Source organism: Aethalodelphis obliquidens, unplaced genomic scaffold (genome assembly GCF_003676395.1).
Source record: "Aethalodelphis obliquidens isolate GAN/ISIS:26980383/991018 unplaced genomic scaffold, ASM367639v1 scaffold5, whole genome shotgun sequence".
NCBI classification, from domain to species: domain Eukaryota; kingdom Metazoa; phylum Chordata; class Mammalia; order Artiodactyla; family Delphinidae; genus Aethalodelphis; species Aethalodelphis obliquidens.
The window spans coordinates 31,213,131-31,240,451 of record NW_020837949.1 but is presented as its reverse complement, the minus strand read 5'-3'; the positions used below and the strand labels follow the sequence as shown (position 1 = coordinate 31,240,451).

Sequence of the window (27,321 nt, the reverse complement as noted above, 5' to 3'; positions counted from 1 at the left end):
GATTGAGAGAAACGGGAAAACAGGGTAATGATGGGAACTTAAGGGAGAACAGAAGAAGAATGTAGACAGAGATGACAAGATTATAGACAATTCTAAGTCTTTTTGCTGTAAAGGAGAGAAATGAGGCAATGGTTGCAGGGGGAGGTGGGTCAGTTTGTTTGTTTTAGGATGGACAAACACTAGCATGTATTTATGTTAATAAGAATGTTATCGGAGAGGGAAATTTTAAAGACACGCGAGAAAGCAGGGGAGGGGGGTTGCTGAAGCAATACAGAGGATGGGCTTCTAGTATGTAAGCGAAGTGCTGGCCTTTGCTAGAACATGGATATCAACATGAACAAGAGAGAAGGTAAAATATTTTTTGGCAAGGTGTCGATAGGTGGGTAGATGTCCTGGTAGCCTGCAGAATTTCTCTTCTGATTAACTCACTTTTCTCAATGGATCAGGAAGCCAGGTCATCAGCTGAGAATGAATTCAAAAAGAGAATATATGAAGTGTTCAAGGAACGTATAAGTGTGAATGGATAAGGCAAGTATCTAAGGATTGCTGGGAAGCATACCAATCCATTTCAGGTGGGTTTTCATGAACTGAAAGTGAGAAAAGACAGCATGGATTTGTTTTTTCCTTTAGTCACAACCAGTGGCTTAGGGCAGACATGTTTAGATGGGAGTTTTAGATTTAACCAGCTCTGTGGTTTAGGTGGACAAGTAAGAAAAGGAATGGGGGTAAACATGCTGAAGGCATATGCATGAGAGTGATAATGATTAACCATGGAACTTAACCTACTTAAGTAGGGAAGTGAGAACACAGAGTGGGGTAGTCAAGGTCAGTGAAATGTGGCAGAATTAATGGACTGTAGGTGCAATGAGTTAGAAGGATTTTTGGAGTTTTGTGATGAGAGAGTGAGCTAAAATATGAGAGATGGTATTCAAAAGTATGTTTGAAATTGAGATTATGAAGGGATCTCAGTTATTGTTAAAAGCGAGTTGCCCCTTGTGAACCATGTTGGTGAGAGGCAGGGAGTAGGCTGGAGGCAAGATCACTGGAGGAGGTTCATAACTACCAGGAGGAGGGTAAATCTTGGTTTGTAAGAGTTCAAGCTACTAGGTCTATCCTTGAAGGGAAAGGGGTATTTGTAAGAAAGTTGATAGGTTTCTACCCAAAGATGCTGGATCTAATAGGAAGACTGAGAGTGTTAGCAGTTAATCTAAGATCTTGACTGAAGAATCTGGATCTGGGCAACAGGGGGGCTGGGTCCCAACCTCGGGTGCCAGAGGCCCTGGGCGTTGCTAGGCAACTGGGAAAAGCCGCCCACACAGGTTCTGATCTTTGGCCCACTTCCGGTCTCTAGCTGGCTTTGACTCCAGCACTGCGGGGGGGACCTACCTGGCCAGAGGGGCCCGCGAGCCAGAGGGCCATGGTGGAGAGGCAGGTGGGGCAGTTAGGAGCTCCAGGGAGCTGGTCCAACTGAAGGACTGCTTCCTGTGCCGCCATGAAGAAGCTTTTCACATTATGGAGAAGGAAGGATGAGCCCCACAGTTCTTGCTCACACCTGCCCATAGGCAGGCCAGCCAGTATCGGTCCTCCAGCCCAGCCAGGCTACAATCTTAGAGATAAGGATTTAAAGAAACTTCACAAAGCTGCCTCGGTTGGGGATTTAGAGAAGGTGAAGGAGTATCTTCAGCTCAAGAAACATGATGTGAACATGCGGGACAGAGAACACAGGTGACCAGAGTGATGAAGGGCAGCATGGAGGGGAAGCTGGGGTCACTGGGTCCTCTAACCAGAAACAGGACTTGTCTGGACTACCCCACTGGTTGTCACTCTGAGTTTCCCATAGTGGAGAGGTCTGGGAACCACTGGCAGAGGGTCATACCCCCAACTTTCAGCTTCTTAGTTTTAGAAATGTTCACCTGGATATTTGAGGGCATTTGGGTCCTTCCCAATTCCCTCCACTCCTCCCACTGCCTTAACCTCCACTGGGCAATTCACCCTTTCCTCATGCTATGGTTTTTCTTCTTTGGTATATACTGTCCCCAGCCACTAAGATTTTCCGTATTCCTAATGTACTAATAGGAAAAGAGTAGAGGCGACTTCCCAGAACAGTGATTATTAAGATTTTAAGACTTTGAAAGAGCAAAACAATTAACTTTTTAATGTGGATCTCCTATGAAAAATTTTTTTCAGTTGTAGAGTATCTTCAAAAAGCTCATCAACAACCACTTACTGCAAAAACAAAATTAATTTTATATGTTAAGAAATGAAGAGGTTATGTATTTGGCATTAATAACAGAAAATATGTACTATATGTGCCTACCTTAAAATCTTGTGGGGAGTTTTCAGGTCATAGGGTATATAAAGCGTCATCTTTCATTGTAATAGGGCAACTGGAAACTATGATTAGAGGATCTGTGTCCACTTGCTCATAGTTTTACCTCCTCTTTTAATAAAATCAGAGTTATCTATTCAATAATTTATCTGACTTTTATCCTACACCACTCCTCTGAATTTCTTTACAAGGTCATCAATAACCTCAACATGACTTTATTCAGTGGTCAATTCTCAGTCGTACCTGGCAGGCATCTCAGCCAAGTCTCTTACTTTCCTAGCAGTAGTATTTGAAATATCGTCTTGTCTTTCAGAACACTTGGTTCACCTGGCATTTCTTCTACTTCTGTGGACAATTCTTTTCAGACTCCTTTGCTGCTTTCTCTTCATCTTCCTGATTGGTAAATATTTGAGGGCTCAGACCTCAAAATAATTCTCTCTCTGTCTCTCTCATTTAATCCTGACTTGCCTGATGAAGAGAGATCGTCTGTAAGTGTATTCCAATGCCTTCCAACTTTTAATCTCCAGCTAGACCTCTCCCCTGAACTCTGGACTCATATATATACAAATGCCTACACTATCACTTGTATATCTAACAGGCTGTGGTGTGCTGGTAAATGTTATATAACAGGCTCTTGAGTGGGGGTGGGGAGAAGGGAAGAGAATCCCTGATTTCCACCTACCAATGTGATGTCAAGTGGCTTGAATAATTCCTGAAAATTTAACAATGGGCTTGTGAGAGCCGCTAGCTCCACCCCATCACTGCTTAGGAATCTCAAACATCCGCATACTGCGCTCCTGTTATTCCTCCTCAGATCTGCTCTTCTCTTTCTATAAATGCCAAATCCTTTCTTTCAGTTGTTTAGGCCAGAACCCCTAGAGTCATTCTTGACTACTCTCATTCTTTCACATCCTTCATCTCATTCAACAGTAAATCTTTTTGGTTCTACCTTCAAAACATGTTTAAAATCCAGCCATTTCTTGCCACCTTCCAAGGTACCACTGTAGTCAAAGCCACCATCATATCTTAATGAGAATTACTGCAGTGGCCTCCCAGGTAGTTTTCTGTCTTTTAACCTTTCCAATTTATTCTCCACACATTAGCCAGAATGATCCTCTAAAATGTATGTCAAGTGATGTCCTTCCTTGTCTTAACAACATCCACTGGATTTCCATCTCATTAGGGGTAAAAGCCAAAGTCCTTCCAAAGGCTCATACAACCCTACACAACCTTCACCCCCTCCCTGTTATCTCTCTGATCTTAGCTCCTACAACTCTCCCTTTCATTCATCTCCAGTTACCCTGGTCTTTTTAGTGTCCACAGAAATGCCAGACATGCAGTTAGGGCCTTTGGACTTGCTGGGTCCTTTGCCTGGAGTGCTTCCCCACCCAGATATCCACATGGCTTGGTCTCACTTCCTTCAGGTGTTTGTCATCTTATCAGTGAGAGCTTCCCTGGCTACTCTTCCAACAATTGCACCCCCTCTCCATGCTGACATTTTCTGTTCCTCTTCCTTGCCTGATTTTTCTCTTTAGCACTTAATACTGTCTGTTGTACCTTGTATTTTAAGTTTTTTTCGTTGACCTCTTCCACTAGCCATGTATGATCCATAAGGTCAGGTATTTTTGTTTTATTTGCTGCTGTATCTTCATCACCTAGAACCTTGTCTAGCCATAGTAAGTGCTGAATTAATATTTTTTGATGAATGAATACATACATATATATACATACATAGATAAATATGATAATTTAAAGATATTACTCAGCAATAAAATGATATCTCTTATTAATAAAAGAAATGAAATTACTGATACATGCAACAACATGGATGAATCTCAAAAGTGTCCTGCTAAGTCAAAGAAACTAGATACAAAAGACTATATATCAAGTGACTCCTTTTATATGAAATTCTAGAAAGGCAAAATTATAGCCAAAGAAAGCAAATTAGTAGTTACCAGGTGTTTCATATGGGGACTGGAGGAAGGGGGATTGATTGTAAAGGGATATGAGGAAACTTTTTAGAGTGATAGAAATGTTCTTTATTATGTTTATGGTGGCAGTTATATGACTATATATTGGAAAAAACTCATAAAACTGTACACTTAAATTTTTTATAAATTATACCTCAATAAAGCTGAATAAAAAAAGTCTCAAACTCTATATTCTATTTGAATATTTGCGTGTGTGTGTGTAGAAAGACTGAGAATGGGATAAAATCTGAGAGGATACATACTAAAGTTAAAACACTATTTCTGAAGAGGAGATGAGATTTGGGCAGAGGAAGTAGGTAGAGTGAGAATGGTTATGGGAGACTTCTGTTTTGTGTTATTTGAATATTTTAAAAGGTGAATTATAGTGTTTTATTGAGGGCTGCATAAACTCATTTTAGAAGCATTGTGCAAATGTCCCTGATGCCTCATGTAAGTATATGTACATATAAATAATGGCCTTATTGAAATAATATGCTAAATATGTTTTCTAGTAAAAATAATGATAATAAAAGTGGAAATTTCTGGTTAGGATAGAATGGGAGAAACACCATGACAGTTAATGAGCAGGTTGTTTTGAAGGCCATAGTGGCCCAGTAGGAATAACACTGTTTTTGGAATAAAAATCTGAATTTGAGGCCTTCCCTGCATTTGTATGACCTTGACCCTAAATCTCCTCATCTTGTCAAATCAGAACTATTACTAGATAGATGTTTTTTAAACCAAGATCTGCAAAGCCCCATTGAAGACTATTTCTTATTAAACCAGAGGAGCTCCCTGTTAATGTGCTTTGTTTATTTAGCTAATATTTATGTTTTTATTTTGAGTTCTGTGCCTAATGAGTTTGAAAGTGAATTGAAGATGTCTAATATCTCTCCTAGGTATAAAATTAAATTACTTTTATGGTTTTTATTTAAAAAGTCCCTCAGATCGGTAGGTTGCCTTGTAGGTGAAGGCTCAATTCCAAATGAACACTTTCAGTCATACTACTCAAAGGACCTACTCTTCTAGGTCCTTGTTAAACATTTCTTGTATTTTCTCCATTCTGTTTCCAAGATTTTGGATCATCTTTACTATCACTATTCTGAATTCTTTTTCAGGTAGACTGCCTATTTCCTCTTCATTTGTTAGGTCTGGTGGGTTTTTACCTTGTTCCTTCATCTGCTGCGTATTTCTCTGTCTTCTCATTTTGCTTAACTTACTGTGTTTGGGGTCCTTTTTTCACAGGCTGCAGGTTCGTAGTTTCCGTTGGTTTTGGTTTCTGTCCCCAGTGGGTAAGGTTGGTTCAGTGGGTTGTGTAGGCCTCCTGGTGGAGGGGACTGGTGCCTGTGTTCTGGTGGATGAGGCTGGATCTTGCCTTTCTGGTGGGCAGGACCGCGTCTGGTGGTGTGTTTTCGAGTGTCTGTGAACTTATTATGATTTTGGGCAGCCTCTCTGCTAATGGGTGGGGTTGTGTTCCTGTCTTGCTGGTTGTTTGGCATAGGGTGTCCAGCACTGTAGCCTGCTTGTTGTTGAGTTAAACTGGGTCTTAGTGTTGAGATGGAGATCTCTGGGAGAGCTTTTGCCATTTGATGTTATGTGCAGCCAGGTCTCTGGTGGACTAATGTCCTGAACTCAGGTCTCCCACTTAGAGGCTCAGGCCTGATACCTGGCTGGAGCACCAAGATACTGTCAGCCACACGGCTCAGAAGAAAAGGCAGAAAAAATAAAGAAAAAAAGGAAAAAATAATAAAATAAAATAACAAAAATAAATTTTTAAAAATAAAAAAATAAGAAAAGAAAGAAAGAAAGAAGAGAGCAACAAAACCAAAAAACAAATCCACCAATGATAACAAGTACTAAATAGTATACTAAAAAAACAAACAAAAATGAACAGACAGAACCTTAGGACAATGGCAAAACAAAGCTATACAGAGAAAATCACACAGAGAAGCATACACATACACACTCAAAAAGAGAAAGAGGAAAAAAATATATATATATAAAAACAGGAGAAGAGCAACCAAATCAATAAACAAATCTACCACTGATAATAAGCTGTAAATACTAAACTAAGATAAACATAAAACCATAAACAAATTAGATGCAGATTGCAAACCCAAAGTCTACAGTTGCTCCCAAAGTCCACCACCTCAATTTTGGGATGATTGGTTGTCTATTCAGGTATTCCACAGATGCAGGGTACATCAAGTTGATTGTGGAGATTTAATCCGCTGCTCCTGAGGCTGCTGGGAGAAATTTCCCTTTCTCTTTTTGTTTGCACAGCTCCTCGGGTTCAGCTTTGGATTTGGCCCTGCCTCTACACGTAGGTCACCTGAGGGTGTCTGTTCCCCGCCCAGACAGGATGGGGTTAAGGTAGCAGTTGATTAGGGGGCTCTGGCTCAGGCCAGGGAGAGGGAGGGGTACGGAATGTGGAGTGAGCCTGTGGCAGCAGAGGTCAGCATGATATTGCAACAGCCTGAGGCCGCCGTGTGTTCTCCTGGGGAAGTTGTCCCTAGATCCCGGGACCCTGGCAGTGGCAGGCTGCACAGGCTCTCACGGGGGAGGTGTGGATAGTGACCTGTGCTTGCATACAGGCTTCTTGGTGGCTGCAGTAGCAGCCTTAGTGTCTCATGCCCATCTCTGTTGTCCTCGTTGATAGCCACGGCTCATGCCCATCTCTGGAGCTCATTTAGGCGGTGCTCTGAATCCCCTCTCCTCGTGCACCACAACCAATGATCTCTTGCCTCTTAGGCATGTCCAGAGTTTTTCCCGGACTCCCTCCCGGCTAGCTGTGGCGCACTAACCCCCTTCAGGCTGTGTTCACTCAGCCAACCCCAGTCCTCTCCCTGGGATCTGACTGCTGAAGCCCGAGCCTCAGCTCCCAGCCCCAGAAAGTGAGCAGGCAATATTCTCAGGCTGTTGAGTGTTTGTTGTCACCAATCCTTTGCATGGGAATCTCTCTGCTTTGCCCTCTGCACCTCTGTTGCTGTGCTCTCCTCCATGGCTCCAAAGCTTCTGCCCCACCCACTCCCCATCTCCACCAGTGAAGGGGAAACTTTTCCTCCTTCACAGCTCCCTCCCACTGGTGCAGGTCCCGTCCCTATTCTTTTGTCTCTGTTTTTTCTTTTTTCTTTTGCCCTACCCAGGTACGTGGGGAGTTTCTTGCCTTTTGGGAAGTCTGAGGCCTTCTGCCAGCATTCAGTAGGTGTTCTGTAGGAGTTGTTCCACATGTAGATGTATTTTTGACGTATCTGTGGGGAGGAAGGTGATCTCCCCATCTTATTCCTTCACCATCTTGAAGGTCCCCCTGTCACATAGGGTTTAGACTTCAATTGGAAGAGTGAAATATTCAGCAGGCGTGCAGCAGCCACGCAGCAGCCACTTCTGGAACACCTCCGGGGAATTACTCAAATGCCAATTACTTTCTCTCAGAGAAAGAGAGATTGGTTTTGTTTTTGCTTTTTGGGTTTTGTTTGTTTGTTTTAGTGAAAAAAGGAAACTGGAGTTGGAAAGAGAATTATATCTAAAGATTGAGTAAAAGCCACCTACGTTCCTTGAGACTAAAATTTTGAGATATATATAACAGTGGGTGAAGGGGATGGATCAAAATGTTTTTTAGGATTTGCTGTGCTACTGCAAGGATTTATTTTAGTTCAGCTTAAAGCCTTTCGGCCCCATATGTTCAGGTTGAAGACTGGAGAAACTTCCTATTACATAAGGAAATTTACCTTTAAGCCAAATTACGGATGTCAACAAAAAGGCTAATCAGTGCTTTTCCTGTGTCACGATTTCTGAGAAACCAAATTAGTTATCAGAAGTTTGTTTGGTAAGGATGGAATCGTGGCAAAACAAGGTAGATCATTTTGAGGGATATTTCATCCAGACCATGATGTCTGAGGAATCATTTTTCTTCTACAGAAAAACAAAGTATTCCTTTCCAATGACTGGGAAGTATGGGCTCCTTAAATTCATATATTCTTTACCATGAAGGATGTTAATCATGGATAACTTCTGGCTTCAGTCTATCACTTAGCTGACCATCCTCTTTCTGAGTACAGTCTTTCTTCAGAGAGAATGACATAATTGGTTAGGTTTCTGGTTTTTTGAATTATAGTTACAGTCTTGCCTTCCAGAGATTATATTCAGGTAAACTTGATTCGAGTTTTCGTATTTCCAAACTATTCAAAATTATTTTTATATTTTTTGGGTTTACTCCCATAAATGGTAAGTTATATCATCATGTTTGGATTTTATGAGCCTTGTTCTTTGAAAGTTACCTTATTTTCAAGTCCTTGTGGGCTACATTTTGCTACTCTTAGTGTCAATAACAGTTCTGTTTAGGTACCCATAAAGTACTTCTGAGGACCTAAAATGAAGTGGGAAAATGGCATCTAAAATCTTTTGTTCGGGACCTGGGCTACCTGTATATAGACTTTGTATTATGAAATTTTCTTAAAATAAGGATATAAAGACATCACCTTCACAAATAAATAAAAGTTTGTTGAGGGTTAGTCCAGGCTAAAAGCTACAAAGTTTAAATGGAGCTCATTAGTATCTGTCATACCTCATGACTATATGCTTGGTTTCTGGGAGGCTACATAGAATATGGTTCTTTGAGAAGTAGAAATTATTTTAATAACTGAAAATTAGGTTGGGATCTACAACTTAAAGAGTACTTAGGCTTTCACCTTTGTGTGCACTTCTTAGATGCAAATGACAGCTTTAATAGCTGAGCAAAGAGAAACACACACACTTAGGTGTAGTATGCCATGCAATAGGCAAACATAGGCAATGTCTTTTCCTCCTGTTATCTGGCACATGTATCTTAGGTTTTGGAGATCATTTCTAGACATAATTGGATGTCTAATTTTATCATTCTCCAAGGCTCATACTCCATTTTGGTGTTTGAAAAAAACCTATTGTTTAATGCATAGTTAAATTTTCTTTGAAGTGAAACCAGTTAAATATTTGATCTTCAGGCATTTGCACAGCTCTTTTAATTCAGTAAGAAGCAATTATAATTAATTAAATTTTGTGTAAATATAAATAAGTACACAAAGCAAATACCTTAATAATATATGATCTGGCATGTTCTTGGGCATAGCAGATAACTTCTCAAAGTAAGACTTATCTGTAACTTTGTGTTTCATTATATTGATACAGAACAGCTTTGCACCTGGCCTGTGCTAATGGATATTCAAATATTGTATCTCTCTTAATTGAGAAACAGTGCAAAGTAAATGTCTGGGATGGTGAAAACAGATCTCCATTGACTAAGGTGTGCTGATTTTTCCTTTTCAATTGAATTACATTTGAGTTCTTCTCCTAGTTAACCTTTGTTATATTTCATATTTTAAAACATAGTATTAAACATTAGTTTAATATATCAGATCCTAAATAGTAAATTGGTTACCCGTCTATTCTTTTTGTTCTGACAGGCAGTACAGTGTGACAAGGAGAGTTGTGTTACTATTCTTCTAGAACATGGCGCAGACCCAAACCTGGTGGATTTATATGGCAATACTGCTCTTCATTATGCTGCTTGTCATCAAAGTGACTCATTAGTTGCAAAATTGCTTGAACACAAAGCTAATCTTGAAGCTCAAAATAAGGTAGTCTTCTATTAAAAACAATACATTATATTTTAGAAAGCAGTAAAAGAAGGTATTCATTGCAGATAATTTATATCTGTTGAGACACATGTTATATAAAACATGAATTTTACAAAATGAAATTAGGGAGAAGGAGAAGGAGAATGAGATTATCAAATACTGATAAGGTTTTCCTTTTTAAAAAAAACCTTTCTCCATTTCATTTCAGATTATAATCTTGACCTCCAAAGCAACATGAGGTTTAACAATTATAACTGTTCAAAGAAGTACATCACATGAGAAATACTTGATTTCCTTATAAATGAACATTGATTAAAAATCATGAAGACTATGTCCTTTTATATTTTATTGGTATACTCGTGAATAATTATAATAGAGTAAAATTAGAAAATCACTTGTTATACTAAAAGTAATCCAAGTCACCTATTAAGACTTTATGGATAACAGATTAATATATGTTTTTAAGCTTCCTAACACTTTAGTTCACTGATACTTTATCTGCATGACAGGCCAAAATAAGTGCCAGCCTTGGAAGTTTAAATGAAACCCTAGGAAACTCAGCTGTAACAACATTACGAAATGTGAATTGATGGTTTGCAATACTTACGTTAAATTCTAGGTGCTCAGTAATTAAATACTCCAGAGTGCTCTTGCCCACAATTTGAATTAAGCCTAAAGCAGAAACTTCAATTTTATTTTTTGACTGGCCAACTATATTTTATTTTAGTATTATTTATTTATTTTTATAATTTTTATAATTTTATTTTGATTTTTTGACAGGCATATATATATTCCTTTTTAGATTCTGTTCAATTAGAGGTTATTACAGAGGTTTCTTATAAGCATACTTATTTTTTAAATTGAACTTAAATTAAAAGGCATGGAATGTTGGTACAATATTTTAAATAATCATTTTAAAATAATTTTTCCAGGATGGGTATACTCCACTTTTACTTGCCATTACTGAAAATAATGCAGAAATGGTAGAATTTCTTCTGAAGAGTGGGGCAGATGTGAATGCTTCAGATAAGAATCAAAGGTATAATTAATGTTAAATAAGAGCATATAACTATAGGTATCTAACAGGAATATATACACATGCACACATATGTTAAATTCTAGGTGCTCATTACTTAAATACTCCAGGCTGCTCTTGACCTCAGTTTGAAGTAAGCCTATATATATATCATATATGTATATATGAGACATATTTTTGAAACTGAAAAGATTTGGCCATATGATTTTGGACAAATTACCTAGATTCCCAGGATCTATTTCTCTATCTGTAAAATCAAACAGTTGGGCCAGATTGGTATGTAATTATTGCTATTATTATTTTTTAACATTAGAATCTTACACAGAAACTCAATCTCTAAATCCCAGATGCCGTAGTTAAATGGGGATAGGGTACCCAGAGTCCCAGACACTCCCCTCCATAGAATTTTTGAGACATCTCCCGGAAAATACTAGTGTTCCCAGGAGCAGGGGTTGAAAACCACTGAGCTAGCTGCTTCCTAGAGACTCTTATCTTTAGACTTCATGATATGATCTGTGATTAGCACACCTTTTTGAGTAGATCTGCCCCACATTTTACATTCTTGCCCCAACTCTTTTCCTGATCATACATTTAAACAGTAGATTTAGAAGACTCATTTTTTAAAAAGTACAAGACATGGTTAAGATTCATAAATGGACACATTTATATCTCTTGCTCCAGAACAGCCCTTATGATTGCTCTCAGTGATGAACCAACAAGTTTAGTCAGTCTTCTTCTTCAGCAAGAGGTGAACCTATCTTGTCAAGATATTTATGGATTCACAGCTGAGGAATATGCTTCTTTCAATGGTTTTACTATGTAAGTGATACTGCATATCTTTTAACAATTGTGTGGAATTTGAGCATAAGGAAAGAAACACGAACCCCAAAGTACAAAGCACACAATAGGGGTAAACACATGAAGAACTCTGGACCCATGGATCCAGGAATGCTTGATTTTCACTGTCAATATAAGAATGGCAATATAGGACCTAATCAATATAAGAACTGCAGGTAGGCTGAGTCTACGGATTAATAAATTCCCAGTGGCATGGGAATTTGAAGTATGCCAGAACAGGGATTCCAGCAACTAGTGACATACCATTAATAAAACATATGGGCAATAGAGGAGACTGGCAGTGATGGCTGGGTAGAAAGACCCTGAGTGCACCTCCTCTCATGGGTATACCCAAATTACAACTATTTACAAAACAATCATTGACGAAAAAGACTGGAATTTACCAGAAAAGATCTTCTACAACTAAAGATGTAAAGAAGGAACCACAACTAGATGGGTAGGAGGGGCAGAATCATGATATAGTCAAGTCCCATACCCCCAGGTGGGTGCCCAACAAGTGGGAGAATAATTACAATTGCAGAGGTTCTCCCAAGGGAATGAGGGGTCCAAGCCGAACATTGGGCTTCCCAGCCTGGCGGTCCTGCACCAGGAAGACAAGCCACCAGAGCATTTGGTTTTAAAGGCCAGCAGGCTTATTTTTTGGAGTCCCAGAGGGCTGGGGGGAATAGAGACTTCTCTCTTAAAGGATGCGCACAAAGTCTCATACTCTCCAGGACCCAGGGCAGAAGCAGTAATTTGAAAGGAGCCTGGGTCAGACCAGCTGCTGTTCTTGGAGAGTCTCCAGGAGAGGCAGGAGGCAACTAGAGTTCACCCTGGGGACACAGACACTGGGGGCAGCCATTTTGGGAGCTTGTTCTATCACATGGACACTGGTACTGGCAAGCACCGTTCTGGAATCATTCCTCTAGCTTATTGGCCTCAGGATGCAGTGCTGCCCTGGCCCAACAGTCTGTAGGCAACAGTGCTGGATGCCTCAGGTCAAGCAATTAATTAACTGGGCAGGAACACAGCCCAGCCCATAGCAGACAGGCTACTTTAAGACCTCTTGAGCCCACAGCTGCCCCTCGACAGGGTCCTGCTCACCAGAAGGCCCAGAACCCAGGCCCACACTCCAGTGCATAGGCACTAGACCTGGGACCCCCAGGGCCCTCCAGCCAGAGACCCTAGGACCCAGCTCCACCCACTAGTGGGTAGACACCAGCCACAAGACAACTGCAGCCCTGTAGCCTGTGGACCTGGCCCACCACTAGCAGGCCAGACCCTGCCCAGGGACCTGGTCCCACACACCAGCAAGCATGTTCTAGCCTTGGGACCAACCTCACCCACCAGCAGGCAGACAGCAGCCACAAGACAACCACAGCACTGCAACCTACAAATCCAGCCCCTCCACCAGCAGGCCAAATCCTGCCCTGTGACCAGCTGGGCCCTGGTCCCACCTACTACTAGGCCAACACAAGCTTGAAGACACCCTGGACCCTGTAGCCAACTGTGTCAGGAAGTGGCCCCACCCACCAGCAATTTGACACCAGTTCTGGGACTCCTGGGACCTGCAACCAGTCCCCAGGATCCAGCTCTGCCCAGCAGTAGGCTTGCACTAGCCCCAAGACCTGGTTTCATCCACCAGTGGGCAGGCAATAGCACCAGGGTCTTCTGGACCCTGACTTTGCCCACTAGGGAGCCAGCACTAGCTACAGGGCCCCCCAGGGTTCTATAGTCAGCCACCTCATAACCTGGCCCTGCCAACCAGAGGGGCAGGGCCTGGCAACAAACCAGACCAGGGGCCAACCAAGCCTACAAGACTGACCATAGAAATCAGCCTGCCACAATAGAATAGAAATCAGCCTGCCACATACAGCCCACATAAGGGGCACCCCTAGAGCATATAGCTACGGTGACAAGAGGAGAGTGCACTGCTGGGATGCACAGGCCTACAAAAAGGCCACTTATCCAAGGAAATGTAACCAACCTACCAGATACATAAAAATAAAAAGTGAATTAGGCAAAATGAGGTAAAAGGGAACATGTTCCAAATGAACGAAAAAGATAAAATCTCAGAATAACTAAGTGAAGTAGATAGGGAATCTACCCGAGAAAGAGTTCAGGGTAGTGATTGTAACAATGATCAAAGAACTCAGGAGAAGATGGATGCACAGACTGAGAATTTAGAAGTTTTTAACAAGGTGTTAGAAAATATAGAACAGCCAAACAGAGTTGAAGAATACAATGACTGAAACGAACAATCAAGTAGAAGGTATCAACAGTAGACTAAATGATACAGAGGAATGGATCAGTGAGCTGGAAGATAGAGTAGTAGAAATCACTGATGCTGAACAGAAAAAAGAATGAAAAGAGTTTAAGAGATCTCTGAGACAACATCAACCACACTAATATTCACATTACAGGGGTCCCAGAAGGAGAAGAGAGAAAGGGGCTGAGTATATATCTGAAGACCTAATAGCTGAAAACTTCCCTAACGTGGAAAGGAAACACCTTCCAAGTCCCGGAAGGGCAGAGAGTCCCATATGGATTAACCCAAAGAGGAACACACCAAGGCACACTGTAATCAACATGGCAAAAACTAAAGATAAAGAGAGAATATTAAAAGCAGCAAGGGAAAAACAACAAGTTACATACAGGGGAACTCCCATAAGGCTATCAGCTGACTTTTCAGCAGAAACTCTGCAGGCCAGAAGGGAGTGGCACAATATATTTAAAGTGATGAAAGGGAAAAACAAGGCCTTCATTCAGATTTGATGGAGAGAACAAAAGTTTTACAAAGAAGCAAAAGGTAAAAGAGTTCAGCACCACTAAACCAGTTTTGCAAGAAATGTTAAAGGAACTTGTCTAAACAAAAAAGAAAAGGCCACAACTAGAAACATGAAAATTATAAAAGGAAACAACAAATCAGTAAAGGCAAACATACAGGAACGGTAGGAAATCATCCATGCACAAACCTAGTAAGGTTAAAAGACAGAAGTAGTAATATCATCTATATCCACAATAAGCAGTTAAGAGATACACAAAACAATTAAATATAAAACATGATATCAAAAATAGTAATTGTGAAGGGAGTAGAATAAAAATGTAGGGTTGTTAAAATGCATTTGAAATGTAGAGATCAGCAAATGGACATCAAAAGAAAGCTGCATAGCAATACTGATACCACACAAAATGGACTTTAAAACAAAGACTGTTACAAGAGTCAAAAAAGGACGTTACATAAAAATCAAGGGATCAATCCAAAAAGAAGATGTAATAATAGTAAATATATGTGCATACAACATAGGAGCACCTAAATACATAAAGCAAATATTAACAGACATAAAGGAAGAAATAGACCGTAACACAATAATAGTAGGGTACTTTAACACCCCACTTATATCAATGGACAGATCATATTCAGACAGAAAATCAATAAGGAAACACTAGCCTTAAATGACACATTAGACCAGATCAACTTAATAGATATCTAAAAAACATTCCATCCAAAAGCAGCAGAATACACGTTCCTTTCAAGTGCACGTGGAACATTCTTCAGGATAGATCATATGCTAGGCCAAAGCAAGCCTCAGTAAATTTAAGAAAATTGAAATCATATCAAGAATCTTTTCTCACCATAATGCTATGAGACTAGAAATCAACTACAAGAAAAAAACTGCAGAAAACACAAACACATGGAGGCTAAACAGTATGCTACTAAACAACCAATGGCACTGAAGAAATCAAAGAGGAAATCAAAAAATACTTGGAGACAAATGAAAGTGAAAAAAACCACAGCGAGATATCACCTGGATGAAGAAAAAGTGATATATATACAATGGAATACTACTCAGTCATAAAAATGAATGAAAATTTGCCATTTGCAATACATGGATGGATTTGGAGAGTATTATGCTTAGTGAAATAAGTCAGAGAGAGACAAATACTATATGATATCACTTATTTGTGGAATTTATAAACAAACTAGTGAACATAACAAAAAAGAAACAGACTCACAGACTTAGAGAAAAAACTAGTGGTTACCAGTGGGGAGGGGAAAGGGGGCAGAGGCAAGGTACGGGTAGGGGATTAAGAGGTGCAAACTACAGTGTATAAAATAAATGAGCTACAAGGATATATTGTATAGAACAGGGAATATAGCCAATATTTTACACAAACTATAAATGGAGTATAACCTTTAAAAATTGTGAATCACTATGTTGTACACCTGTAACTTATATAATATTGTACATCAACTACACCTCAATAAAGAAAATAAATGTATGGGCAATAGAGTTGGGCAAAAGATGATTAATCCACACAAGCCCCTTTCATTGTTTTTACATATTAGTAATGTAAATATTTTGTTTGTTGTGAATATTATTGTTAATTTGTTATTAGCTAACTATAGTTTAAGGTTTCAGAATTCTTAAGTATATTCTCATTATACCCAAAAGATAAAACTTTTCATGATGAACATGAATTTCTGATTTTCATCGTCAATGAGAAATAAGATGCAATGAACAGAAATTATTTTATAGCTAATGAATTTAAACAACATATAGAATATGTTCTTTATAATTTTAAGGGCAATTTTAAATTATGCATAGATATTTTTTCTAGTTTATTGTTTTCTTATTCTTCTACCATCTACTTTATTTACATTTTAACAATACCTTTTAATCATTAATTTCATATGAAAATCACGGGGAGAGAGAAAAAGAAGGGGGAGAGGGAAAGTAAAATAATTTTCATATATACATTCAGATGTTTATTTTAAACGTCTTAATTTAATTGAACTTTAGAAAATAAGGAATTCATAATCTATTAAACATGTCAACTGTAATTGAATACAGTATTTCCATCTTTGCAATATTGGACATGTGCACTTTGTTTTACCTTGGTATAAGCAAACCATATGTTTAAAAATTTAAATAAAATAAAGAGATAAATTACTGGTGAATATCTGTAGTATAAAAAGGATTATTTGCTTTATAACAGGGGTTCCTAACTGTTCATTCATCACTTAAAAACTTTGGATATATGAAACTAGGAGACACATATATCTGTACAATAATATATTTATTGGTCTGAAAACAGTACTTATTTATCTAAATAACTTGTTTACATCTATATGTCTTATGAAGCTATTATTGGGTAGGTAGATAAGTAGGAAATTTCACAATCTTCTTTCATCTCCCCTAAGTGGTTTTTAGAACATTCTTTTTGTAGTTTGCTCCATCATTAATTTAAGAATAAATGAATTTTCATCATCTCAATATTACTTTAATATCACCAATGTTGAAAATTCTAAGAGCATTATATTACTTTTCTTTTTTCCAAAGAGGTAAAAGGGAAGAGAGGTAATTTCCTAATGACTAAGCAATTACATTTAGGATGTGAAAACTATCAGCAAATAATAAAAATTGCAAATGACTTTTAAGCTGCAATCTAATGCCCCCATCCTCTTTTTTGTTTTTGCCCTTCTTTTATAATGGTAACTAAGCTTTCTGTAATTGTGACTTTTGTTGGTTAAGTAGCTATTGCCTATCTACCATAGTGAGTACACAGCCTCTATTTTTAGTATCATTTGTTAGCTCTCTTTCCTGGTACATAAGGTCTACTGCTTTATTCAGAGTGGAAACATAGAATAAATATGTTTCTCATATACATAGTTTTTAAAAAATAAGTGAAACTGTCTCAAATGAGGGAATTATATTTAGATATTTATTTTACAGTTAGCTTTACCCTATACATTGCCTCATTCCTTTCACTGAAATTCTGAAATCATATGTCTATTAATGAGTGGCTAGAATGGGCTCTTTTCAGGCATGGAGAAAAGGTTTATTCTTTACTGGATATGGCTCAGTCTTAGACTGAGTTAAATGTCTTCACTTTGTCAATTTACTGTTAAGCCCAAGTGTTATGAGCTGAACTGTGTTCCCCCCAAATTCATGTTAAAGTCCTTTCTCACAGTGCCACAGATTTTGGATAACTGCATTTGGAGAAAGGGCCTTTAAAGAGTTGTTATGTTAAAAATGACTGTGCATTAGGGTGGTCCCTCATCCAATTTGACTGGTGTCCTTATAAGAAGAGGAGATTAGAGGGACAATTTATGTGAAGAGGCAGCAAGAGGACAGTCATCTACTAGCCAAGGAGAGAGGCCTGGAACAGACAGATCCTTCCTGTGGCCCTCATAGGAAACCAGCCCTACTGGCACACTTGATCTTGGACTTCCTGCCTCCAGAACTGCAAGTAAATAAATTTCTGTTGTTTAAGCCACTCAGTCTGTGGTATTTTGTTATGGGAGCCCTAGAAATCTAATACACCAAGTATAACTTAAGCCACTTTTTCTACCTTGCCAGTGGCTTATCTGTGGTTATAGGAAAAAAAAGAAGTGCCAGAAAATGGGAGTATGTGAAATAAAAATGGCGTCTATTGATGGAGTTGGCTTGAGAGGAGGCTTGAGGTCAGCTCTGTGTGATATGCTTGGAAAGGCATTAGCTAATGTCTACAGTTTTGACTTGATAATTAGGTATCATGAATTGAACTGAATATTTATGAATGCTGGAATTCATATATATTTTCTCTTTGTGGATAGATATCACGAATTAATTGCTAATTATGGAAAGAAGAATGTTAAACAGATATCTAACTTTACAAATACAACTTTGGACTCTATATCTGATACAGAAGAACTGGAGGAAGGTAAGAAGATACAAAATGAACAAGTAGTTTTCCTTGTTGATTTTTATTTGTTTGGTTTTTAAGAAGGGACACGGCTTTTGCCAATAATATCTAGATTTGAAATTTTCTCCTATTTTTAATGGTAAATATTTGTAAGCATCGTTCTTAGGAATATTGGTGATTAAAATATTCTAACACTGTTGATTGAAAATGTAATGTAAAAATATACTGAATGATTAAGACATTTTTATTCAGTCTCTTGAATAGTTATAAAAAACACTTTTTTTGCATGTATCTAGAGATTTTCAAGATATACAACTATTAGTATATTTTTTATTTTATTCTCAAAATACTTCACATAAGTATATTTGAAAATAGTTAATATAATATATACCTAATCATTACATAAAACTTAAAATTAAGTAACAGTATTTGGGAAGATTTGAAAACACCATGCATTAAAATAATTTTTGGTGCTTATTTTAAAAAATACATACAGTTATTTAGGTCTGTAAAACACAGCTTTTGTGTATGTGTGTGAATATGTCTTATGTTGGCATTTAAAAAATGTTGGATGAACTAAAATGTCATACATTTATTCTCTATATTCACTAGCAACCACACTTCCACCCTACCCTTCACCTATAGTGTAAAAAAGAAAAAAGAGAGAGAGAGAGAGCCTGATGAGAATAGGAGATCATTTAAATGCCACAGCTGTTCAAACACTCTCTATCCCCCCAAATGTATAATTATGATACTTAGAACAATGCTTGGCCCTATTGATTCTAGGTGAGTAAATTTAAGAGAGAATTTCCCTAATTTCTCTTTTATAAACTTAATCTTATAATCTTTCATGAAATTTTGGCTTTTTGGACTCTTGATCTACATCTTCATATCTCCCTCTCCTACAACTTCTTGTCTCTTTTTTAATGTCCACACAGCTACACGAAGTAAAGAACTTCCATGATTTTATACTTCATTTCTTTAGGGAAATAAAGCAGTAGAACCTATAGAAACACCTCTCCTACATTTTGTGTATCTCCTGAGGGCAAACAAAACCACCCTGAATCCTTTTACCCTGGCAATATATGTTTCTAGTTTCTAGTGAATTTTAAAATTTCACTATAATGTATCAAAGCATAATAGAAATATTAGGTCAAGAAAATTATCAGAAGACACTGCAAAACATGGCAAACTTAAAAAGTTATATTTCTGTCAGATTCAAAGGGGGTAACTTATTTTAAAATGACTATAAAATGCAGAAGTATCAGTGCTAAATTATAATTGTGTTGTAGCTGAGACATAGAATTTAAGAAATATACTTAGGAGTGAAAATATTTGAACATAAATGAAGACATTAAAAATATCACTTATTTTCCAGACGTGTAACCTCATTTCTACAAATCCTTTGCTGCTGCTTGGATCAGAAAAGTCTATTTTGAAAGAGCAGTTAAGTGAACTATCACAGAATCTTTGCTGACTACTCAATGAAGAAAAGTTTGGTAAATGGAGAGCCATTTTCACCTTAGAAGATGTGAAGAAATTTCAAAAGACAAACATCTATATTGTGACCCATCAGTTGAAAAAAAGAAATTTGTGTTAAGCATATGGGCAGAAAAAAACTTTTTAGTCAAAATATTAAATGAGATATTAGTAAAAGTAAACTTTGCAACATACTGTCTTAAGCACGCATTAGAACATTCAAATAAAGTAAAAAATTAACATTCCAGCTACAAAATAGAGGAAAAAATAGAAATAATCCTGTGTAAATGGAAATTCTGTTTCATTTACAAGGTCCATCATTGATAAAGCCTTTTTGATTTTTTAGAAATACTATATTAATATGTATCCAGGGTATTATAGAAAAGAAAAAAAAATGCATCACCCATAGTCTCATCACTCAAACAAAACATTTGTCCAATTTTGGGCATGTTTTTGTAGTCTTTTAAAATTTGCTTAGCTTTTTTTTATCTCAGAGGAAATTTATAATTTTGCATTTTTCTTTTTAAAGACACAGTATATAGTTCACAGTTTTCACTGTGCTGCTTGCCATTCCTTAAACACATGCAGCATGGTCTGGCTTCAGGACTATTCCCTGGAAGACTTCTTTAGCTGTCTCCTGGGACAGCTTCCTCGCCTCACATGGAACCTCAGCGTAGCCTTCTGTGGCTGCCCTGCTGTTCATCTCTTACAGTGCTTTATTTTCTGTCCCTTTCCTCCTTGCCTTTTTGGATTGCAAACTCCATGAAAGCTTGAACTTTTTGTTCATAGTTAAATCCCCATCACTTATAAATGCCTGGAGTAAAGTATTCAATTTGCTGAATACATAATAACTCAAGCGTGTCAGGCACTATTCCAAGCATTTCACGTATCTTAACTCATGTAGTCTTCACAGTCTGGTTGAGGTAAGTACTATTTGTATCCTCATTTTATGATGAGGATATTGAGGTGCAACAAGGTTAAATGACTTGCTCAAAGTTCCTGAGCTAGGAAGCTGAGAGCGGGGATATGAAGCCCTGCACTCTGGATTTGAACCTACCCAGTCTGACTCCAGAATTTGCTGCATTAATCAGTATACCATACCATCTCTCTCATGAACAAATGAATATGTATCATCCTTATAAACTCGATTTTTAATGGCTCAGAGGAAAGCTTTGTGCATTATTTGCAATGTATTTAAAGCATTCATTCATTTAAATATATTTGTTGAACACCCCACTAGTGCTAGGAGGTGTGGAAGAGCCAAAGTGGAGGAAAAACCTGACAATTCCTGACAGCAACTCAACACACATTTAATTTTCACTATGGTTTAGATCAGTGGTTCTCAACTGGTGGCAACTTTTTGTCCCCCAGAGGATATTTGGCAATGTCTGGAGAGAATTTTGGTTGTCAGCACTATGGAGGAATACTGCTAAATAGCCCATAATGCACAGGACAGTCCCCTACAAGTCCTTATCGGGTCCCAAATGGCAACAGTGCCCAGGCTGAGAACCTCTGATCTCAATTCTATATTATGTACTGGGGTACAAAGAAGAAAAAGGTGTCTTATATCCTCTGCCCTCAATGATCTCACAAATGTTTAGTCTGGCCCCCACCCCAATCTTTGTCAACTTCCAAGTTAATGAAGATCAGGCCTTTACTATCGGGTTAGCCAAAAATTTCATTTGGGTTTTTCTTAAGATGGTGTGGGAAAACCCGAACGAACTTTTTGGTCAACCCAATATTAGCATGGGAGAGGGAGTGATAAACTATTAATATTTACAGCAGGTTAGGGTGGGTCAGAGGTGATTCAAAATAAAAGAGAAACCTTTCAGCTGGGCTTGCCTTCATAAGCAAAGTTTCTCTGGGTGTTCCAAACAAAATGTACCCATCGTAATAAAAGTTAATTCATAATAGAGACAGAAGCCAAGGACCCAAGAATCAGAGGACGGAGAGATCATTTATGGAACCTTACCCAAGGTTAACCTTGGTGGAGAAGAGAGGGTTTGAATCAGGTCCTGAAGGCTGGATGGAATTTTGACATGGGACATCTCAAAAAAAACCAGACAGGATAGAGAAAGAACTTTGATATTTTATAATTGAATTTGTGTCCATCTGGGGAAAATGCATACTTTAAAACAGTATGTTGTAGGGCAGGTGTAGTACAGCAATATTTGACTTGAGTTTAATTGCCAGCTCATTGTTTTTAATTCTCTCAAGTATTTAAAATCTTAGAATGCTATTACATTGAGAATTCCTTTTTAGTGTGTCTGGTAATGTCTAAAATAGAGCACATTTACTCTTAAGAAGTTTAACAACAGAAAACACCTATTTAATATATACCCAACTTTAGGTGAATATTTAAATTTCCTCTAGGCAGCCATATAAATAGACTACTTTTCTCACTCATGTGGACAGCTTGGAGGAATATCGTTCTTTATGATTGAATCCTCAAACTTTACCCTTCCCCTTCTCATCCCAACCAAACTAGGGTGATGCCATAGGTTGTGAAGGCCACCCTCTTGGAGGGAGCAGGTGGTACTGGCCAAAGTATGTGTTCTGACACAGGTCTGTGCCAAAGGAAGAAAGGGCACATTTCTAATTTTCAAGGGTATTTCTAATGGGCTAGGGGTGGCCCTGTCTTAGCTCCATCACAAACTCTGCTGAATTTGTTCCCTTCGTTATCTCTCTACAACTGTAGCCTCTGCTGGCACCAGCCATCTCCTGGGTGCTGATGCTACCCTACTGTCTTCCAGAAACCCATGGACCATGTCTTTGCCTGGGCTATAGATCCAGCTTGTTTTAACCTCATTTCCATATAAAACAAGTCCTTCCCAGTTTTGATGGAGGGTGCCATCTTTTTGTGTTTGTCTAGTCTTCTATTGCTAAAGAGTCAATTTCTATGCCCACCGATCTCACTCAGAGCCCCTCTGCTCCTTAGTTTTTCAACTTTCCTTAATGCTATATTCCTGGATTAGCATCATGGAACACAAACTATAGGAACTTGGGCAAGAATCTCAACCTTTCTGAACTTGTTTCCTCATCTGAAAAACTTGTTGTGAAAGTAAATGAGAATGAAATTATTCAGCACAGTACCTGATAAAGAGATGTCACTTATAAAAATATTAGTTTACTTTCCTTTTACTTTGGGTTGAATAAATAAAACTGTAACCAGTTTTTTCTTTTGTTTTTTTTTCTCCTGGGCTTACTGTTTCAGTTCTGTGCAGACCTTAATGCAAAACTCACCATACACTATAGCTTTCACCAAATTTCACATGACACCAGGTTTTTTAAAATTATTTTCCTAGTATGACTGTAGTTTTATAGTAGATTATAGTAGATTGTAATATTGTTCAGCAGTCTCCACTTTTTCTCCCTGACCCTATTCCCTTTCCCACTGACTTGGTTTACCCATGTGACTTCCAGGGGTGGGAGTGACAGGTTGCCTTTTTCTAGCAGAAGTCCATCACCCTCTTGCACTCTTACCATCCTACATGAGAACAGCATGCTTAGGTAGCAGCTACTTCTTCAGCCTGGGTCTCAGCAGCAGACTCAGTGCAGATCTAAACTAAAGCCTAACTGATATCAGGAACCCAGGTAGGCCCAGCAGAGCCACAGCCAATACTCATAAGTGAGAAATAACTGTTCATTGTTTAAGCGACTGAGACTTTGGGATCGTTTATTGTCCCAGCAAAAATTGACTAATACAGAAACCATGGGGAGAGGGTCACCGCATACAGCTCCTGGCATTTCATTCACTCAGTCCCCAGGACAAGTACTCTTGTCCTATTCTGGTTTCCACATCCCCCCATCCCCTAATTGTCTCATAGAAGCTCAGTCTTGCACCCCCAATTGGTCTCTTTTATTATGCAGGATTATTTTCCTCTTGCCAGTGAAACTTGGAAGAGACTTGTCACTTTCACAGTGTGTATCCCACTGGCAATGTGCTCATTGAAATACCTTGTCAAGAAATCAGGCCTTTCTCCACAATTATTTTACCAGCTACAAGGAAACAAATTTTCATTATGTGTAACATAAGATGGATGCTCTTATCCTGCAGTCTTTTCTGAGATGTAAGTGAATCTTACTCAGGTTTAGGTAGTTACCTTCTTGCTTTAAAATAAATACCTGATATTTCTTCTTTACGAAGTTGCATTAGTTTCTAATTGGTGCTGTAACAAACTACCACAAGCACAGTGGCTTAAAACACCACAAGTTTTTTATCTTACAGTTCTAGAGGTCAGAAGTCCAAAATGGGTCTCACAAAGCTAAAATCAAGGTATCAGCAGAATGTGTTGCTTTCTGGAGGCTCTAGGGGAGCATCTGTTTCCTTGCCTTTTCTAGCTTCAAGATGCTGCCCACACTGCTTGGCTCCTGACTCCCAGATATCGAATTACTCTGATCTCTGCTTCTGCCTCACATCTCTTTCTCTGGCTCTACTGCCTCCCTTATTCACATATAAGGATTCTTGTATTTGCTTTGGGTCCACCTAGAAAATTCAAGATAATCTCCCATCTCAAGACCCTTAACATAATCATATCTTTTTTTCCCTGTGTAATAATAGATATCTTGTGGAGAAGTACTTTCTGATGATAGCCATCCTAACAGGTGTAAAGTGATATCTCATTTTGATTTGCATTTCCCTGCTGCTTAGTGATATCAAGCCTCTTTTCATGTAACTGATGGCCATTTGTATGTCTTCTTTGAAAAACTGTCTATTCAGTCCCTCTGCCCATTTTTTAATCAAGTTGTTAGCTTTTTTGTTCTTGAGTTGTATAAGTTCTTTGTCTATTAATCCCTTATCAGACATATGATTTGTAAATATATTGTCCCATTCCATATATTGCCTTTTCATTTTGTTGATTGTTTCTTTTGCTGTGGAGAAGCCCTTTAGTTTGATGTAGTTCTACTTGTTTATTGATTTACATGAACATCTGAAATATCAAGGCTATTGGCCTATTATTCGTCATGTTATTGCATGTGATAGAGTATGCAGAGATGACTTTATTTTGGTTCAATAGATCTTAAGTCAGTGATTCCTTACAGTAATTGACTCTATCCATAATAATATATTCATCTTTCACTGAACTGTTATGCTATTTGAATATTTCCTCTTTTTATGATCATTAACGTTTCCCTTCTAGACAAAGTTTTTACTCCTAAGTGATTATAGTGTTTTAAAATCTAGACCACTTTACTCACAGGACTGCTTATGGTACATTTTCATTTTATTTATTCCTACTTCAATTATTAATACTTGTGGACCTATTGCTTAGTCTCCATAACTGAGAAACATTTCCCCTGCATAGCCATTCTTCTATTTATTTTTGTTTTGTTTCTGATTCATAAATAATTATAAGGGAATAGGAATTTGGAAGGATTTTCTTCCTGGATAAAGATTTAAGGTGGTTTTAAGATATTTTATTTAGTACTTGCTTCATTTGTAAGAAAGAAAAAAAATCTGCCTTTTCCTTTAAAGAAGATCTATAATTCTATAAATTTTGTTTTCTGTTGTGTTTCCTAATGTAATTGTTTGCCATCTAGTGGACAACCTAAGTTACTGCTCAGTTTTATAAAATAGGGTTCTATGTAAGATATCTAGAGATAGAGATGGAAATTGATCAGAGATATTCTGGGGCAATGTATGTTTCCATTAGTGTGTACCAGTTCAGATTATGTAGGCTTAAAATGCTTAATCTTTTTTTTTGTTTTGTCCTTGTAGGCTGATATTAGAGATACTTATCTTTATCATAGATAAAGCAAATTGTTCAGGAACTGAGAATTAAAAACTAATTTATATAAAAGTAAGCAACAATTCTTTAAAAGAACCAGTACTACTTGGGGAGAGGAGGTGATCCTGTAGATAGGATAGGTGGGGAGATCAAGGGGTCTAATGAGAGATGGAGAAGTGAAGGGGAAAGGGGAAAAGGATACATAGAGAGAAAGGATGGGTGGGTATCATTACAGAGATGGGGGAATACCTGAATAGGTAGAAAAGAGAAATAGCTAAGAAAGAACAAAAGGATCTGCGACAAAGAGGCAACTAGACAAAGTTGAAATGGAAAGGGCATAAAAAATGTGTCCAAGAGGAAAAAAAATATTGGATTAAAAATGACCTGAGAGAATAGAAATGGTGCTTTATCTTGCAATGTGTGTCAGCTACCTAGAAGCACCACCTCTGATTCTGTCTACAAGATTCTAAGAAAGTGTCCCATAGATCTTACTTCCTGATTTTTATGATCAATGTACAGACCTAGATTATACATGCACGTGTGTTGACTGATTTTTTCCTTTTGCCTTTTTCATATTTAGAGTTCTCACAGCGCAGGGAAACAGTAAGGGTGTTGTGCTTCTTTTACTAGGAACTATTATTTCATTTGGGATTTTGTTGAAGTATTCAACCAGCAGTGAACTATTACAAGTAGAACGTAGGACTCCTGATTGCTTTGAGCAATTAAGCAACTGAGGGCGCTGGGGAATAACGTTAATCAAGGTACACTATAGAAGTCTATTATTCACAAAAAGAAGTCAGGTGTTTCATTCAACAAATACTTAATTGAGTTCCCATTATATGTCAGGCCTGTACTAGACATGGGAGTATAAGACAAAAAAAATCTTACAGTCCAATAAGATTTTTTAGTTAACTGGAGAGGTTACAGACTGAAAACTCTTATCCTTCTTCTTTAAGAAATTATGTTTTGTATGAGTCTGCATGCCTTGTGTGATAGGCAGAATTATAAGGTGACCCTCAGTTATCTATGCCTTGAGTGTGGATGGAACCTGTGAATATAATGACATACTGTTCTTGTGATTATACTACCTTCAAGGACAAAAGGGAGATTATCCTGTCTGGGCCTGATCTAATCACACGAGTCCATTAAGTCTAGATCTAGAGGTCAGACACAGCAGAAGTCAGAGATGTAAGTATGAGAGAGATTTGAAAAGAGGGAAATTCTGCTGGCTTTGAAGATAAAGGGGCCATGTGGTAAGAACATGAGAATGGACTCTAAGAGCTGAGGGCATCCCCTAACAAAGAGCCAGCAAGAAAAAAAGAGATCTTAGTCTTGTAGACAAACCACTGAATTCTTCCAGCCCATATATGAGCTTGGAAGAGACCCCTAAGCATGAGGTAAGAATGCAGCTTATGGATATCTTGATTTGAAACCCAGAGTAGAGAGGATATAAAAGTGTACTAATACAAGGTTCTTATATTACATATGAAATGTTGAAATATTATTGATAGACTGTGATAATGTGTGTGTGTGTGTATTAAATACAAGAGCAACCACAAAATTAAAAAAAATAGATATACCCCAAAAGTAAACAGTGGAGATGAAATAAAACCATTTAAAAGATATATTCAGTTATTCC

At 38.0% G+C, this 27,321-nt stretch overlaps 1 protein-coding gene across 1 annotated transcript; it reads left to right on the top strand.

Moving 5' to 3' along the window:
* Nucleotides 1-1,492: 1,492 nt before the first annotated feature.
* Nucleotides 1,493-25,677, top strand: ANKRD7 (ankyrin repeat domain 7). The gene is given in 8 exon segments (XM_027102776.1): nt 1,493-1,538; nt 1,590-1,725; nt 9,463-9,577; nt 9,738-9,911; nt 10,844-10,950; nt 11,629-11,719; nt 11,721-11,766; nt 25,673-25,677. Coding segments are annotated over 8 exon segments (720 nt in total).
* The last annotated feature ends 1,644 nt before the right edge of the window (nt 25,678-27,321 follow it).